Raw genomic sequence first — 16899 nt, forward strand, 5'->3', positions numbered from 1 at the left:
TATGAATACATATTTTGCAGCCCTATCCTTTAATAACGCAGATGATTTGTTCTTAAGCGTTTTCTTATTCTGAACTAATTTTTGCTATCACAAAATACCTGTCATACTCTTACATAAACAGGGAGCCAAACGCGACTGACACCGAATGCCAAATTATGATGTTGTGGATTCGGATACCATCGCCTACATGTAGTTCTTTTTTGTACTTTCTAATGAATCATCTTCACCCTAAATAAATAGTTCCGATTTTCAAAAATAATTCTGTGATTTCCTTTGTTCGAGTGCCTTTTAGCTCCCTTAGTACGTATGTCATGAGATCCCTCTTCTCTGCACATTTTTGGTGGTTGTCTTTACGAGTGCTTTAAATCTTGCGTTCTAAACGTAAGAGGTGGTGTGAGAGGGTTCTCCACAGCTCCTGCTATTCCCCTTCTAAGTGACACTCGCTGTCACACAGCACGTTCCCCGTCCGCCGGTGCGAAGGAGGGTGGCACTGGTAAACCCATTCATGAATAGGCTACACACGATATAATTACCCAAGAACGTGGAAGATTAAACAGCCGTCAAAGTAGCTGAGAGTAGAGAACAAGACGTGAAATTCGGAGGTCGTGGATTGGGATTCAAGCGACGTCATGCAGTTGTTATTAAATATTCTAATCAATTATCTCAATATTTATTCAATTCTTCACAATAATAAAAACACATACGCTTTCCCATGTATCTGCGGCTGTTTGTTTCCTTTTAGTTTTATTTAATTCTACACACTAATAAAACATATCATTGCTTTTCCGTATATCTGTGGCTGTTGATTTCCTTCTTATGACTACTATAAAGACACTGCTCATTTTCCTCAGATTTCATTGCTGTCATAGTCATAGAAATTTCTAGCCTAAGGCAGGTACTTTATGGATGCCAACTGTAATTGCTACCTAACAATTAAAGGCGTTGTAGCATTAACAAGGAGCAACATGCGTAGCAGCAGGCGTTACAAGCGCCGTTGCAACACAATGCACAGTACTGTCTGGCTTGGCGTTTTGTTTCCCTTTTCCCAACATTTAGTGGTTTGCAGTGTGGACTACATTACTACAGTACACAAAGAATTCTTGGCACGGTAGGATATATTGTACCATCTGTAATACGAAAAAAATGAAAAACTAAAACAACATCGAAATCCAAAATTTTCAGAGCTCTCTGCCTTCTGTGGCGATGGCTGCCTTCATATATAAAGGGCAGGGACTATTGGCACTTTGTTATATATGCTGCTGTTGAATAAAGGCGAGCCTTTCTCCCTGTCAATCTGAAACAGAGCAAATGACCCATAGGCGGGTTACAAATGAAGGTACATGAGTTCAGACATTGTAGCACACGATCTGGTTTCCCTTGTGAAATATTTTTTTTTTGTTCGACGTTGTTTGTGCTGATGTAGGCCGGGGATGCGGTGACAATAGTCGAGACAAGGTGACGGCAATAATGCGATCAACGTCTATAGAGGAAACGCGTCTTAGGAAAATACAACTTCACTGCGGCTAATGACAGGGCACCAAGACGTATTCCACGTTTGGCGAAAGCAACTAATATGGTTTCTGGGCCTTGCATTTGCGGAAATTTGCCTTGCATACTAAGTAATATTGTTACGCCGCGTAGAAATTTCTAGTTGTGTTCGCTGAAAGTGGATTAAATACATGTTTGAAACTAGAACATTTTGAATCGAAGGCTAATGAGGGTGACACTCAAAGATTATTATCATAGAAACTCGCAAGCTTGTTCGCCTTTTTTTACACAATATCTGTGTACTGTTACATTGCATATAATTTCTGAATAATATGAATACATATATCTGAAACCGGGCACCTGCACTAGGTCGAAGATTTAGCTTTTTTAATCAAAGTTTACATATATGCTGTTGAGCATGAGAAGGTATAGCCACCTACATCAAAAATAAATAAATTCTTCGCCTGTGCAAAGTTCCTCGCCGTAGACTGGGACTCCAAACCCACAGTGATCAGAGAACTCGGTAAGACACTTCTGCGGTAGTGAATTCGTTTTGTCTTCTTGTGACCAGAGAATGCACACTGTGAGAAAAAAAATGCGGTGTTATATATAAACACAGGTTGTCCCAGTAATGCTATCTAGCGCTTTAAACATACGGTCAGCCCAATAGCCCCTTCAAACCAGTTAAGAGCTGTTTAGTGTTCATTTTTCTTAACCTGACTAAAAAAGTTATAGCGCTAAATAGGAAACAAAGGCCTACGGGATGACGGCACACAACACAAGCGCTCACTACCAATTGCTGTACTGCCGGAAGGTGACACCTTTCATCAGGCAAAAAGATCATGATAAAATATGGGAAAAAATAATACAGATTTGTGACAGAACCGACGTAGTGTGACGCACGCGCAGGCAAGAATTTAAATTTAAATTGTAATTTTTTTACATGTGATCGATGGATAGCCTTTTCCAAACAGTCAAACTGTCATAAAGGAACGGACTGGGTGCTGACGCGCTCACTGACAAGCTTCCTTATGTGGAAGGCTGCTAAACTAACCACCGCCATTCTGTCTAAACTTTTGCCGACAATAATTGTCCAGTCAAACACTGCCAAGCCTCCTTTGCAGTGACTTGCGTGCACAACTAAATGCGCGCATTTGTCATCAAGGTTCTCTAGATTTCGGCCATGTGCTGCCAATCGGTCATCGACGCAATGGCTAGTTTGGCCGACATAAAAATTTCCACATGACGTGGGAATAGAGTATACCGCTCCAAGGGAACTCTTCACAAACTGCGTTTCATGATTTTTTTTACATCCTTGTTTCTTGACATTAGAGATGCATGGGCATAGCTTTCCCAATTTTTTGAGAGCCGAGAAAAGGACAAGTCACGGATTGTCTGATTGCCACTTTTTTGAGATTGTGAAAAATTCGATCACGCTCAGTCGCAGGGGCCTTTTTGTGGGCTTTTGGTGTTTTTATTTTCGTTCCAGTATCAGTGTCTTTTTGACAGTGTCAGATCTTTGCATTTTTGAAACTGTGTTTCACTATGCAGAAGCGGCTAACTGTTGACCACATGAAAAACAATACTGACATAAGGCAGATATATCTTCCTGGGCCGTTGGAAAATTCAGACCCTACTTGTTTGGCCGACCCTTCACTGTAATTACCGATCACCACGCCTTATGTTGCCTCTCTTCCCTCAAGGATCCTGCTGGCCGCCTCGGCCGCTGGGCACTGCGCTTGCAGGAGTATACCTTTTCCGTGGTATACAAATACCGTCGGCTCCACTAGGATGCAGACTGTCTGCCCCGTTATCCCGTCGATCCCCCTTCCTCTACTGACTATGAGTCGGACCCCTGTGTCTTCTCCATATCGGACGTTTCCCACATAGCCGACGAACAGCGCTCGGATCTAACCCTCAGTTCTCTTATCGACCGCCTCCGCACACACAGCCGTGACTCTTCCCTCGCCCTGTTCTTCCTTCATGAGAATACGCTATACCGCCGCAACATGCGACCTGATGGCGCTGAGCAGTTGCTGGTCGTTCGCCAACACCTACGCTCTGCCGTTTTCGAACAAATGCACGACATCACTACAGCTGGTCATCTTGGACTCTCACGCACATACGACTGTGTGCGCCAGCGTTTCTTCTGGCCTGGACTCTACCGCTCTGTCCAACGTTATGTAGCCGCTTTCGACCTCTATCAACGCCGGAAGAAACCCCCTGTGCTACCATCTGGACACCTGCAGCCGATTGCTATCCCCACTGAGCCGTTTTCTCGTGTTGGCCTTGACCTCCTAGGGCCCTTCCCCGAGTCCTTGTCAGGAAATAAATGAATCGCTGTGGCCACCGATTATGCCACGCGGTACGTGATCACTCGCGCCATTCCAACCAGCTGCGCCACAGACGTTGCTGACTTGCTTTTGTACGACGTCATACTTCACCATGGTGCTCCCGTCAACTACTTACCGACCGTGGCCGCTGTTTCCTTCTCCGAGGTGTTGAGAAAATACTTCGTTCTTGCTCCGTTCGGCACAAGTTCACCACTGCGTATCACCCTCAGACGAACGGCCTTACGGCGCGTCTTAACCTCACACTCACCGACATGCTCGCAATGTACGTATCCGACAGTCATCGCGACTGGGATATTAGTCTGCCATTTGTCACTTTTGCATATAACTCTTCGCGTCATGACACTGCTGGGTACTTTCCATTCTATCTTCTCTTTGGAAGAGACCCCTTACTGCCCTTCGACACTTTGCTTCCCGCCGCTGGCCCCGTCATAACCTATGCCCGCGACACCATCGCCCGAGCCGACGCTGTTCGCCAGATTGCTCGTCACAATCTCACCATCTCTCAAGAAGCTCGAAAACGCCGCTACGACGCTCACCACCGCAATGTGCACTATCCTCCCGGATCCCTGGTGTTGCTCTGGCTTCCGTGCCATCGTGTCGGGTTGTGTCAAAAACTTCTGCCCCACTACACAGGTCCTTACCGTTTACTACGCCCAGTGACCGACGTGGCCTATGAGATTCCACCGCTCCACCCAAAGTCACCGACTGCTACACCCACTTCCAAAATCGTACATGTCGCCCGCCTCAAGCCATATTACTCCCCCTCCACACCGCACGCCTAAGACGCACCGGGACGTTGCCTTTTGCCGAGGGGGTAGTGTTACCGGGAAACGCGGGACCAAAGTGATGTGCTCACTGACAGAGACGAGGACCGAGCAACGCGGGCACGACGAAGCGTTGAGAAAGCGGACGACGCTGACAGAGTGAATACTGCACGGCTACTGAAGTCTTAGCGTCGAGTTCAGCCCATCGCAGTGCCGTTACATTAAGGACATCCCCGTAACAATATATTATATATATATATATATGTGTGTGTGTGTGTGTGTGTGTGTGTGTGTGTGTGTGTGTGTGTGTGTGTGTGTGTGTGTGTGTGTGTGTGTGTGTGTGTGTGTGTGTGTGTGTGCGTGCGTGCGTGCGTGCGTGCGTGCGTGCGTGTGTGTGTGTGTGTGTGTGTGTGTGTGTGTGTGTGTGTGTGTGTGTGTGTGTGTGTGTGTGTGTGTGTGTGTGTGTGTGTGTGTGTGTGTGTGTGTGTGTGTGTGTGTGTGTGTGTGTGTGTGTGTGTGTGTGTGTGTGTTTATATGTACTGCCATGAATGTAATTCATGTTTCTGTGTTAAATACATATCTTACTTTAAAGGTGTCATCCTCTCCGCTGGAATGTACAGGATAGTTGAGCAGTTGCATATTTCGCCGTTCTACCAGCACGCTATTTCCTCAATACGAATTGTACTTATCTTGATGACGACTACTTCAATCTCGCCCTTCACGTTTCTGCATTACGCCACAGCCCATTACTCGCTCAAAAACAGAAAAAGGAGAACTAGTAAGCATTTCAGGGATTCCTCATGCCTTGTGAAATCTATTTCGCCCTCTTGAATGCCTCAAGTATAGTGCGCTTAACAGCAGCTTATATAAATGCATTTTTCGGTCGTTATCTGTCTGTAAAAGTTTAGAAATGCATAGTCGTTATTTCGCGAAACGAACTTTGGTTCTACATAAAACTTTGTATTCCGTGATAAATGTCAAACTTCTCACAGATCACATTAGTAGAGCACTTGTAGATGCGCTATATGGTTCCCTTCTTGTGCGCTATATATACTCACGGCCTCCAAGGAAAGGCGACTCGAGAACCGCACAGTTTTCATAGTCCGTGTAGAGAAATGTTCCAACGTCTGCTGGGGCCTCGTCTGTAAGCAAATAAATATTGTGAATGCAGACCTTATGCAAACGTGCTGCTATCTCCCAGAAGGAAACCGAAACTAGCCAGCGGCGCCATGTTAGAGGAACGCGGTCACGAGATTGGCTGCTGCGCAAGGTATCAGCGGATTTCTAGGCTCGGGGATCCTGGAAGACTCGCTCTATGCTTCTATCGTAGGACTCTGTTCGTTGGTTTTCGTTTTGCTTCGACGATGATATCGTTGATGTAAAAATAAACTCTCCGCACCCACACTATACGGACGACTTCATATCGTGATCGCATACTCGATTATGGATGTACCTTGGCGAAATTACCTATTGCTAAAGTGTTGAACGCTCTCCAAAGACGCTGCGCTGTGAGCCAAAGTATACACGAGAAATCCCGGTCACAGCGGCCATTTTTGAGATGGAAGTAAAAGCGCCCGAACCCGTGTATTTACATTTCAGTGTGAGTCAAAGACACCAGGTTATCAAAATTAATTCGTAGCCCTCCTCTACTGTGCGTTTCTTAGCCTGGTCTACCTTAGAATCATCGGAAAAATTGCACGATAATATCTACTGCTGCTCTCACTTTGGTGCCGCGCGATCATGATGCTAGGCATAGTGAAAGTCTCACCTCGACTGCACAGCTGTGATCTACATAGCGGGTGTATGCCATCGCTTGGACAATGCTACTTGGAGGATTCCATCATCGCAAAACACACAAAAACCGAACATCCAATTAATAGCGGTAACTGGCCGATTTACGAACCCTAACGAGCGCTACATACTGACACTGGGCCTAGCTGAAGTTTTGCTTGCGAATCCGTTCACCAGCGATACTTTGTGAACGGCAGAATGTATAAGATTTGTATAAAAGCAAACAAAGTTATGTATAAAAAACGAGCAAGTAATGCCAAGTAATGCCGAGCGTAGCTAGGGCTCAAAGCTAGTCCTGCGTGAGAAACTACTTGTTGGCTCATGCAGTGTGCCCTAACTGCTAGCAGACAAGAGTGCGTCTTGGCAAATTACAAGATAAGGAAACCGCTCATGTTTGCTCCTATTATCTACGATATAACTTGTCCGATTCAATAATTACCCTTAGAAAAGAAGCGAATATGTCAAAGTGCCTTCTCGCTTGCCTCGCAGTGTGTTTCCAGCGAGAAATATCTACCGTGAAACTTAGGTCTCCTTACGAGCTGCTAATACGTACGATTACGTTATACTTTTCAGTTTCTTTGCACATATGGTTGGGTGTTCTTTAACGGAATTAGATAAGCATTAGCTCAGTTAACGCTTCGTTTTATCAGTTTTGCATAGTTTTGGCGTCGTTTAGCGGCTAAAATTGTATTCCACTGTTCGAGACCTTGTCAACAATATATAGCTTCACATTGTCGCCTAAATTTATTCGCATGAATTGTTATTCGCGTTTGACTAATTAACGATTATAATCTAAGACATACTATCGCTCTTGTGGAGTCACACTCTATATAAGATATCCAACGGTATATAAAGTGATGACATAGCATAAAGCTTAAGTTTAGGATTTAATGATTATTTACGGCTTTGAAATAAACAATACAATTTGTTTAGGTCAGTTCTACTCTACATAACCTATTATAACAATATATGATCTGATCCAGTAGCATTAATGTCAATTTAGTCAAATAACAAATTGACCGAACTTATATATGACCTACAGTTAGTTTAGCGCAAATGTACTTGCGTACCTTATCCAGCGATTATGTATATAACTATATGTGGCTTGAAGTCTAACTTAATCACAGTCAAATGAATTACAGTAGGTAATTGAGGCATTAAATTAGCAAACACCAATTACATTCAACATAAGCTATCCAAAGTTGAAAGACTTGTGCGTATTATATTCGTCATAAGCTGCACAGCCACTGCGGACACATTCTGTACACGCATTCGGTGCACACAATTGATACATATCGCGCATGAGCCAACTAATACTGCGCATTAATAAAGTAACCGTAGGAAGCCGGTACCCTGACTTTATTCCCTGGATATCCCTAGTTCCTCATTGCGTAAATTAAGGTATACAGAGCACCATGTGTGCGTACTTTAGATGGCGATAAACACCAACTTGTGCGCCGTTAATCCCGTTCTGCCCATATAAAGCAGTATCCAGAATCCCCGAATATGGCGCAAAAGCGCGCGGTCAGCGCAAGGGGGCGCCAATCTTTGCATAAGGTTTATAAGGTAGCAGGGAAGTTTAGTACCGAAGGTCAAAGCTGCTTACAAGAAAAAAATTTTATCATGCATGTTTTTCCTCTTTCCTTCAATGAAAGGAACTATCCAGTGCAAAACGAAATAGTCAATTTTCGGACTGGTCTTACATTTTGCCCTCATGAAAAGAGAAGCTATAGCCACAATAGCAAATGCAGCGTAACTATAGTTCGTTGTGCAATCATAACGCAAGACGCCGTCGCCGCCACGAACGAAGAGGGGAGGGGGAAGGGGGGGAGTGGAACTGCACACGCAGCGGCGCAGCATTCGAAGAACACGCGCGATCGCCGCGGAGGAAGGAGGAGAGGGCAGTGGGGGGGGGGGGGGGGGGGGGAGCGCGCTGCTACGACTGCGGAGCTGTTCACGAGGGAGAACGGCGACTGCGACGATGACGCGAGACGCAGTAACGGGCGCCCAAGGGCTGCGCTCTAATAGAATGAAATGGGCAAATAACTGGCTTCCATAACGCTGCATCTAATTCCGCCAGCACTAGCCTAGGTTTTGTATATAGAGCGTAGTGAACTGAAGTACTTCAAGCAAATTATAAATTTGTATCGCCAGAAATATTATAAACGTCTGAGTTTAACCTAAAATAAATGTGAATGAAATGCGTGATCCCGCTTGCATGAGTAGTAATCGGCGCTTGGCCTGAACATGCGACACGAAACGTCAAGATACTTATAAGGAACCGAAGAACGTTCCGTCCCTGCCTTGCGAGATGGCACTAAGCGCCATAAACTGAAGCACAGGCCCATAATTTAAGAGCAAATCTTCTGAGTGGAAGAGTTTTGTTTCGATATTTTATTTACATGGGCAATAAAGGAAAGGTAGGTGTGCTCCTTCTCACAAGAGCAATCCCATAATTATTACTGTTTTATAGAACACTCAACAAAGTGGCTTCAAGCAAAGATTAATAATGAACGGCGGCAGTATTGTAAAACACGTAAAATACTACCGCTTGAAGCGTTTTCCAGTAATACGCTTGAATCCTTTTAAAAACCAAGGATCTCTAGTAAGATGAGAAATATTGATGTTCTTACTCGAGCCTTCCATGTACAAAAATGTGTCTGGGCTGCTTCCACCTTTGATATAAAAGTCGACTGTCTTCCTGTAGAAAGTAAAGAGTTGAAGTGCAAATAATTCTTTAGTATAATGAACGATAAGCCGAAATAAAATATTGGACAAAAAGAAGTACAAAGTCAATTACGGTGGAGACACATCCTGTTTTCGTCACACTTGTCAGTCACTCCTTTTCGGTGAATTCTTGTCGTAAATTATCCATAGCCAACTTATGCAAATATTTGTCCTTAAAATCTTTTTCCTGGGCGTGGCCCAAAACAATGGTGCAAAGAATTGCAAATAACCGTCTATAACGACTATTAAACGCCAGAGGGTTACTGAACGCAATGTGTTTTTGATAGACATTTCGGGCGTGGAGTTTTAATGGTGTTCAGCGCTTACTTCAGAGTAATTTTTGTTGCAGTCATCTTTAAATTCTATTTTTTTCTAGGTCCTGAACGCTACACAGGGACTAATTCTGGGTCTAATTCTGGATAGTAGCCGAAAAACTGTCACTGTCACCTTGCAAACTCTTTACTACTCTACCTCAGCAGCCATGCCTGAGTAATAAATCAGAACGTGTCTAGTACAAGCAAGGGCTGTATGATGCGAACACCAGACTTGAGCAGCCAGCAGACACGTTAACCAGAAGGCTCAAAACTTAGCCCCATTGGTCGCTAAGACAGCAGAATGAGCAGGTCGGTAGAATGATGCGCTCGTCCATGGACAACCCAACCTAGGAGTGCTGTGCGCTCTTACCAGCATGAAAAACAAAATCTTCTGCGGCACCAAGTAAATCATGTTCTAGGACGCCGAGAGTGGTCATGGGGATGGATGGAGCAAGATGGGTCATGCTTTGAAAGCGCCCAATGTCAAAATGCGCTACGGGTTTTTCGTACCTTAATATATTATTACGCTATTCTCGCGGTAAGACAGATCGATTTTTTTTTTACCTGTTGTTTCCGCTGCTGTCAGAGTGATCTCCGGTCTATAAATATCGCTATTTGGGCAACACAAGCGTTTTTTCTGGTCGTACATCATACAAAAACATACATGAGACAAAACACAGAACGAATAATTTCCTGTGCGTCATGGTCCTAGTTAAAATGAGGTGAGCGTCCCGGTGGTGGGTCTGTTAGAGACAAATGACACTTGGTGGAGCAGCTTAATCAACCGGAGAACTTTATACAAACTATATACAGGAAGGTGATAGAAGGGTTAAGCCAGATTTGCTTCCCCAAGAGAGCACCAACCAGAGACTAATGGCAACTGGCCAGGATCGGCCGCGGCGACCGCTAAAGCAGAGAAGGGACTCCGCGTCCCCGCAGTTGAGCTGGAACCTCTTGCACCAGCTCTAAAGCAACCGCTGCTCCCAACGCTCGGCCAGCAAAAGAGCCTCGGGAGCAGTTCCGCGCTCCTGAGATGAGCCGAGAGCATGCCCCTTTCTACAAGTCAAAATAAAATCAGAATCACTGCAACTTCACTAAAAAACCTTCGCAAAGCGCACCAGAATCCCGCTACACGTATGCAGTGCGACGAAAGCCTGGCACCTCTCGCAAGTTTTATGGCATCTGGCCGCCACTCCCACTCGGGCGACGGGACATCAGGAGACCGTGCTAATGAGGGTCCGAGTCAGGGCAGAAAAAGAGCTTCTCCCGTCTCCAGTAGCAAAGGGAAAGTAAACTCAGAGGGAGTCGGAAGGAAGAGCTCGCATTTTAGAACTAATGCTCTCCTTCTAAGAGCCACACGCTCCCTTAAAAAAAGCAGAACGCGACAAGCAAATCAACGCTATGACACCGTGCTGAGAAATACTCTCAAAAACACATGTACACATATACTTGAACACATGCATGAAGGTCCGGCACAAAAACTCGCAAAGAAAATCCAACCACCGCTGAGACCGATGAGAGCACGGACCTTATAGTCCTTATGTTATCAGTCTGCGAAAGAGTTTTATCAACGTAATGCTACAGCAAGTAGTCCTCGTACAACGGTTATGTCAAGATAACGTTTTTTGTTTCATCGGTTATGGTTAGTACCACTGTTCATTTACTTCCAGCGCCATGCTCAAGGTAGCACAATAAAAGGGGCTTCGTATTTACGTTTATATCTAAGGCCTGATTCTTGATCTTGAACGAAGCACAATTCATCAGTGAATGGCGGTGAAAGAATAGTGTTCCCACGACTTATACATCAAGAAAGCCGACACTTTAAAAAAATTAGCTGGGGTTTAGCTTTAGTTAAACCCGGTAGGTTGCGTAAGCAAAGCAGATGTAGCTTTTCTTCTTCTGCGGCGCGGCGCGGCTACAGACCGAGTTTACCCGACAGCTTGAAGAGGGTCTGCGGTCGCTCTAAAGGTCAAACGTGGCTACCAGCCGGGTTTACGCGACGGGCTGAAACCTGGCGTAGTATTGATTACGCAATAAAACACTTATCACATTCGAGTTAGCAATTCTGGAATTAAAGGGTGTTAAACCCAGAGCGTTTTGATCGGACATACGCTTGTGAACGCTAGCAAGCACACGCCACTCGCGGCATATAAAAACATCCAAAAGTAATGGCAGACAAATCAACCGCCAACCGTTATTTGTTCGAATAACCGGATGCGATAGATTCGTGTCCCACCATAGACATGCGGTAATCTCTAGTTTCTACCACGTTATATTCCCAATGAATTAATGGTTATATAACCATTCTCTATGGCATGGACAGGCCATGTAGTACGAAGAGAGGATAACCGATGGTCGCTTAGGGTAACAAACTGGATTCCAAGGGAAGGAAGGCGTAGCAGGGGCGGCAGAAAACTAGGTGGGCTGATCAGGTTAAGAAGTTTGCATGGGTAAAGTGGATTCAGCAAGCACAGAACCGGGTTACTTGGAGAAATATGGGAGAGGCCTTCACCCTTTTGTAGGTATAGTCAGGCTGATGATGCTGCTGCTGCTGATGATGATGATGATGATGAACACCTCGAATATAGCTAAGAACAACGACCGTACGAACAATTACTCCAATATAAAAGACTTACCTGCGATTGATGTCGGGAGCATTGAAAATCTAAATATACTCGCCCGTCTTTTGGTCCATGTTTAGAGAAATTCTGATAGCTGTCAGGCATTCGAAAATTGTATCGTTGTTAACGTCGGAAATGGCAACGGCGATAGGAAAGTTGTTGAAGATCTGCAGTTCAAAAAAGTGGAAACATGAAGAGACTGTAAAGTAAATATAAAGTTTTACGTCAAAAGCAGAACGCACATAACAAGGGAATACAGGACTTGAGTAAGAGACGCAGCTTTGTAAATTTTCATGACTGCCATAGTGTATGGCGGCTAGCACGCCTCTCTATCCACCTTCATAATAGGTGGACATATCTGGCAAGGAAATAGCTTTAATGCGATAGCCTTACAAACCTCCCAGGAAAAAATATTTGGCGTCGGCTATGCCATCCGGTGGCATCGGCAATTTCCCCCTGTAAAAGCCGATGATATGAGCCGTTTCATGATCCCGGGCGTGCCGCTGTTAGTAAAAGCTTCGGCTAGGGATCCAAGGGATAGAGGTTCGATTCACGGTTGAGACAGGATTTATTCATTTATTTTTTAAATATCTCCCTCACGGTAGACATGAGAATTATGATGAGTGTTTTCGATTCCAGGCATTATGGCCAATGACGTCACCAGATGATGACGTCACAATCCCTCGGAATCAGGCCAAGAAGTGTGACACTTCTCGCGGTCGGACGGACAGGGCTGCAAATATGAGCCATTGAAGGCTTTCGCCTTAAATCATTTCTGCAACTTTCGAACCTCACAAAAGGTGGCGACCTGGCACCTTCAAATTGCTTGTGAGGCTTATGCTGGAGTTACACTGCCACCCGGGTGTGCGCGCTGGTCGTGCGGCAGAGGGCGAGAAAATGTCGCTGACTGACTGACGACGACGACGTACACGGTATGGGGATATGAGTAAACACGTACTCTATAGCTTAGCCGAATGCTATATTTAGTGAATCTTTCCCGTAACATATTTTGATGGAGGTGGCATCATTCGATCCCGTGCCACAAGCTGGATCTCTGCAGATGCCGCCCCGTCGCTACCATTGGAATCTTTAGGGGCACCATCACTTCTTCGTACCCCCTGTTTTCATGGTCCACCCCCGTGACCCAGGCACCTTCTGTGAGACAGATGACGTTAATGCGGACGAGTAGCGGGCCTCTTTTCGAACGCTCAATAAGCACAACAGTTTGCATCCAACGCTGATGCTTGCGAATGTCAGCTTTTCTTTGACTGCCATCGCGCCAACTCGTGGTCCTGAGCCATGGGATCCCGAGTTAGACGCGCTGCCTCTAGGCCATGAAGGTAAGTTATACCTACGTTAGGGATATTTCACAAATCGGGTTGTTTACTACTTTATTTATTTAGTATGTATTCGGTAACACAGGTTCGAATCAAAATATTAGTAGCAAAGTACGGGTACTTGAAAGAGGAGCCACAAGGGGAGCCGCGAAAAGGAAGCCATTACCGCTGTCCAGTATTACCTTTAAAAGCGTAGCTTGAATCTATTCCTATTTTAAGCGACATGAAACAAAGTGCAGGAAAAGGGAGCGCCAATATCAACTACATCTGCCGTCTCTCAAAATAACCTGCTCCAAACTAGTGCATTCTGAAATTTAACTATGTTTAGTCGCATTTATATTTCCAATGTTTTACTCATGCAAAGCGTGTTTACACAGTTCAACGCTCATTGCAAGTTGTAAACACAATTTTATCTTAGAGTCTTCGAAAATATGTTGCGGCGACTACAAGCAATTTAGTGGAAATAAAAGCTCAGGTCGAAGATTGTGTGACTCATTTTCTCTGCTTAAGAGAAAATGGTTTACAGTTCATTGAAGAAGGAAAGGGAACACTTCTGGTTCGCATAACATTTTGGAAGAGTAGCAGTGCCGTCACAGGCTGAAGGTGCTAACCTGAAGGTGCCAAACTGCCATCATTTAGTGTGTAGTTTAATAGAATCCTTGCTTTTTTTTTTTTTCGGTGCAGAAAATGCTTCAATAAAAAAACCTAACTGCATTTATAAGCGCACTTACGACAGCGGCTGTGATCATATCAGTGCTCAAAAGATTTTTTCGAAATAAGAGGCGTTGAGAATGACGCACGCAACGTTTCATGGAACTAGTATTTGAGAAGTAGGGATCCTTCGTCAACTCACATCATTTGAGATTGTCAATAGGTTGTATGGCTGCGCATCCTCATTATGAAAGGGTGTTCAATTTTAGCACTCCTATGCCAAACAAATTACCTCAAAGCTGTCAGGTACTTCGTCGGTGTCTTGAGCCATTCGAAGCGACATCTGGAGGCCAAATACAAAAAGGAGCAGGAAGTAACTGCGCTGCATGGTTGCCTCAGATGGTTGCATGTTTCTAACCTTACGCAGTTTAGTTCTCTCTCTTGCTACGGCACTTGCGTTGCTTTCACGTGAAAATACGAATGTCCCACTCACCGCCCTGAAGCTGCGTGCGTGATTGACACGAACTGTATAGGGCTCTTCGTTGATCCAGCGAAATTTTTCTGGCGAGCTGGCTGTGACACTCGTAATATGAACATGGACGTAATCTAACGGCGATGTTTTTTTTTTCCATTCCAGCCACGTGCATGACACTCCTGCCCTCGCATATGTAGCTGACCTCACGTTCCGTCTACAGTGACCACGTGATGGTTGCAAAAGAATGAAAACAAAATTGAATTCCGTCGAGCATTTTTCAGATGCACGTTCGAAAACAAACTGGTATTTTGTGCCCTAAAACCTACGAAACATGGATTCCCAGTTAGCCAGCTTACTGCTGCGATAAAGCACGACTGCAATGGACGTCCCAAACAGGCTTCGGTTTGTCTGCATTCGGCATCAAAGAAAATGGAGGGCGTGGACGAGCTGCGCACAGAAATGGTTGAGGTGCATCCATTTCAAGAAATATGGACACGGATTTTCATAAAGAAGGAAGTAAAGCTCAGACGTTGATGGTCAAGAGGCCATGACGCTTGATTGAACAGCCAATCTGCGTAGAAGCAGTGGGTCGGGTCAACACAATAATGGCTTTAGCATGCCCTAAACCAGAATTGAAGTTTTTTAATGGTACCACAATTTACGGCCAAGGAATCGCTTAGGTCAAGGAGGCATCATTTGCTTTCCCAACGGTTGCCCGAAAGCTGTGATGTGGAATTACCGACTCCCAGATTGCATGTCAAACATTGCCGGAGAGAGTGTTTGTAGACACGGAAGACGAACACTTCAAGGTAGTGAAGCGAAAGACACTGAGTGGACAATGGCCTGGACCTCGGGATACTCTGCACATGTTGTAAACGAAGACGCTGACGCCGGTGCCTATTCGCTATTATCTCAACATTCTTATGGGCTTATATATTCAGTCCATGCATTGAGCTGTAGAGGATTCATCCATTATTTTAAATAAACATAGAAATTTTGTATCGAACGGAATAGAAAAGAAACAGGAGCGAAATTCCAATCAAATACATATATCAGCGCGGTAAAATGCAGCTACAAGTTCGGAGCTTTGTCTGATCGGCATTGCGTATATATCCCATTGTCTGGGCATTCCAAAACGATTCACATAATTCAAAACGTGCCTTCTAAGCCTCCCTGTGCATTATTAAATTCGCATAGATGGATGCAGCGATGACAGAGAGGTGTACATAGGGTATGCGTCTAGAGTCCTCCGCAAGAAAAAAAGCTTTGAATACCGAAGCAGTTCAAATCCTTGCCAACAGTACGACCTGAGCCCAGTGGTCTGATTCGACGACGCACCATCTGTAATTAACATAATTTGGCCATACTGGTGGAGTAATTGGCACCGTAGTCCTATATGATTCAACCAAATTTTCTGCGACCGGCTAATTATCGGCTGCGGAGAAAAGCCCACTGTGTCGGGTTGGCATGTGACGCATTGGGTGAGTATGAAATCGCCGCCTTCCTTCGTGGAGCCTCCATGCAATCTGAGACTGACAAAATTAACCGACAGAAACATAAAAGTGAAGTGAAATTATCAGTGGAGTTAGAGGAAATCGCAGGCATATGCGGTTGTTACAAGGCTTATGTAAATAGGATGACAAGTGAAGTATCCACATGTTTCAAATGGTTGATACGTACCACCTTCTATCTTGCGTCAGCTAGATATAATTACCGACAATTCGGGATTGCACGGCACCAGTAGGGGGAGGAAGACGGAAGGTTATATTCCTTAACAGGAGGAAGAAAATGATGCGTGGGGTACACGGCTCTTACGAGGAAGATGTAGCTAAAAGGTGGAGTCATCTGAGTGCAATCAAATCGCAGGGAACTGTTGCGATGAGGTCACCTATGACAAGATATGAAAGAACGATAAAGGTAATCTGGCTGTCATGAGGTGCATCATATGTTTCAGGTATAACAGGAAACAGAATGGGAGTTTTCAATAGAGGTCGCAGAAATAGTTAGTTTTAGCGCGTGAATAGATTGTTCTCCAAATGAGAGGGCGGGAAACAAACAACAAGGCCACAGTCCCTGACCGCTCCCCAAATTCCCACATTCAAGATTTTAAATCGGCGCTGCATGGTTGCACGATCTTCAGCAACTTCGATCTCGTGAAGGCATAACCCCGGATTCCTATGGAGCCGTCGGATATCCCAAAGACCGCCATTATTACCCCCTTTGAAATGTTTGAATATCTGAAGATGGCTTTCGGTCTTCGCAATGCCGCCCAGATGTTACAGCGCTTTGTTGATAAAGTCCTACGAGGTTTGACGTACTGCTTTGCCTATCTTGAGATATTCTCGTCTTCAGCCATACGACAGAAGCCCGCAAGCTC

At 44.9% G+C, this 16899-nt stretch overlaps 1 protein-coding gene across 1 annotated transcript; it reads right to left on the bottom strand.

The window, feature by feature from the left end:
- Positions 1 to 910: 910 nt before the first annotated feature.
- LOC146207992 (uncharacterized) lies at positions 911 to 12215 on the bottom strand. Its single transcript, XM_084587200.1, has 5 exons — positions 12075 to 12215; positions 9031 to 9098; positions 5665 to 5748; positions 1929 to 2069; positions 911 to 1294 (listed from the first exon to the last, which is right to left on the bottom strand). The coding sequence occupies exons 1-5, from the start codon at positions 12094 to 12096 to the stop codon at positions 1214 to 1216; spliced, it is 396 nt and encodes a 131-aa protein (XP_084443326.1). The 5' UTR covers positions 12097 to 12215; the 3' UTR covers positions 911 to 1213.
- Positions 12216 to 16899: the final 4684 nt, after the last annotated feature.

This window comes from Amblyomma maculatum, chromosome 1, assembly GCF_055883805.1.
Source record: "Amblyomma maculatum isolate TAMU_Amacu chromosome 1, ASM5588380v1, whole genome shotgun sequence".
Lineage (NCBI taxonomy): Eukaryota > Metazoa > Arthropoda > Arachnida > Ixodida > Ixodidae > Amblyomma > Amblyomma maculatum.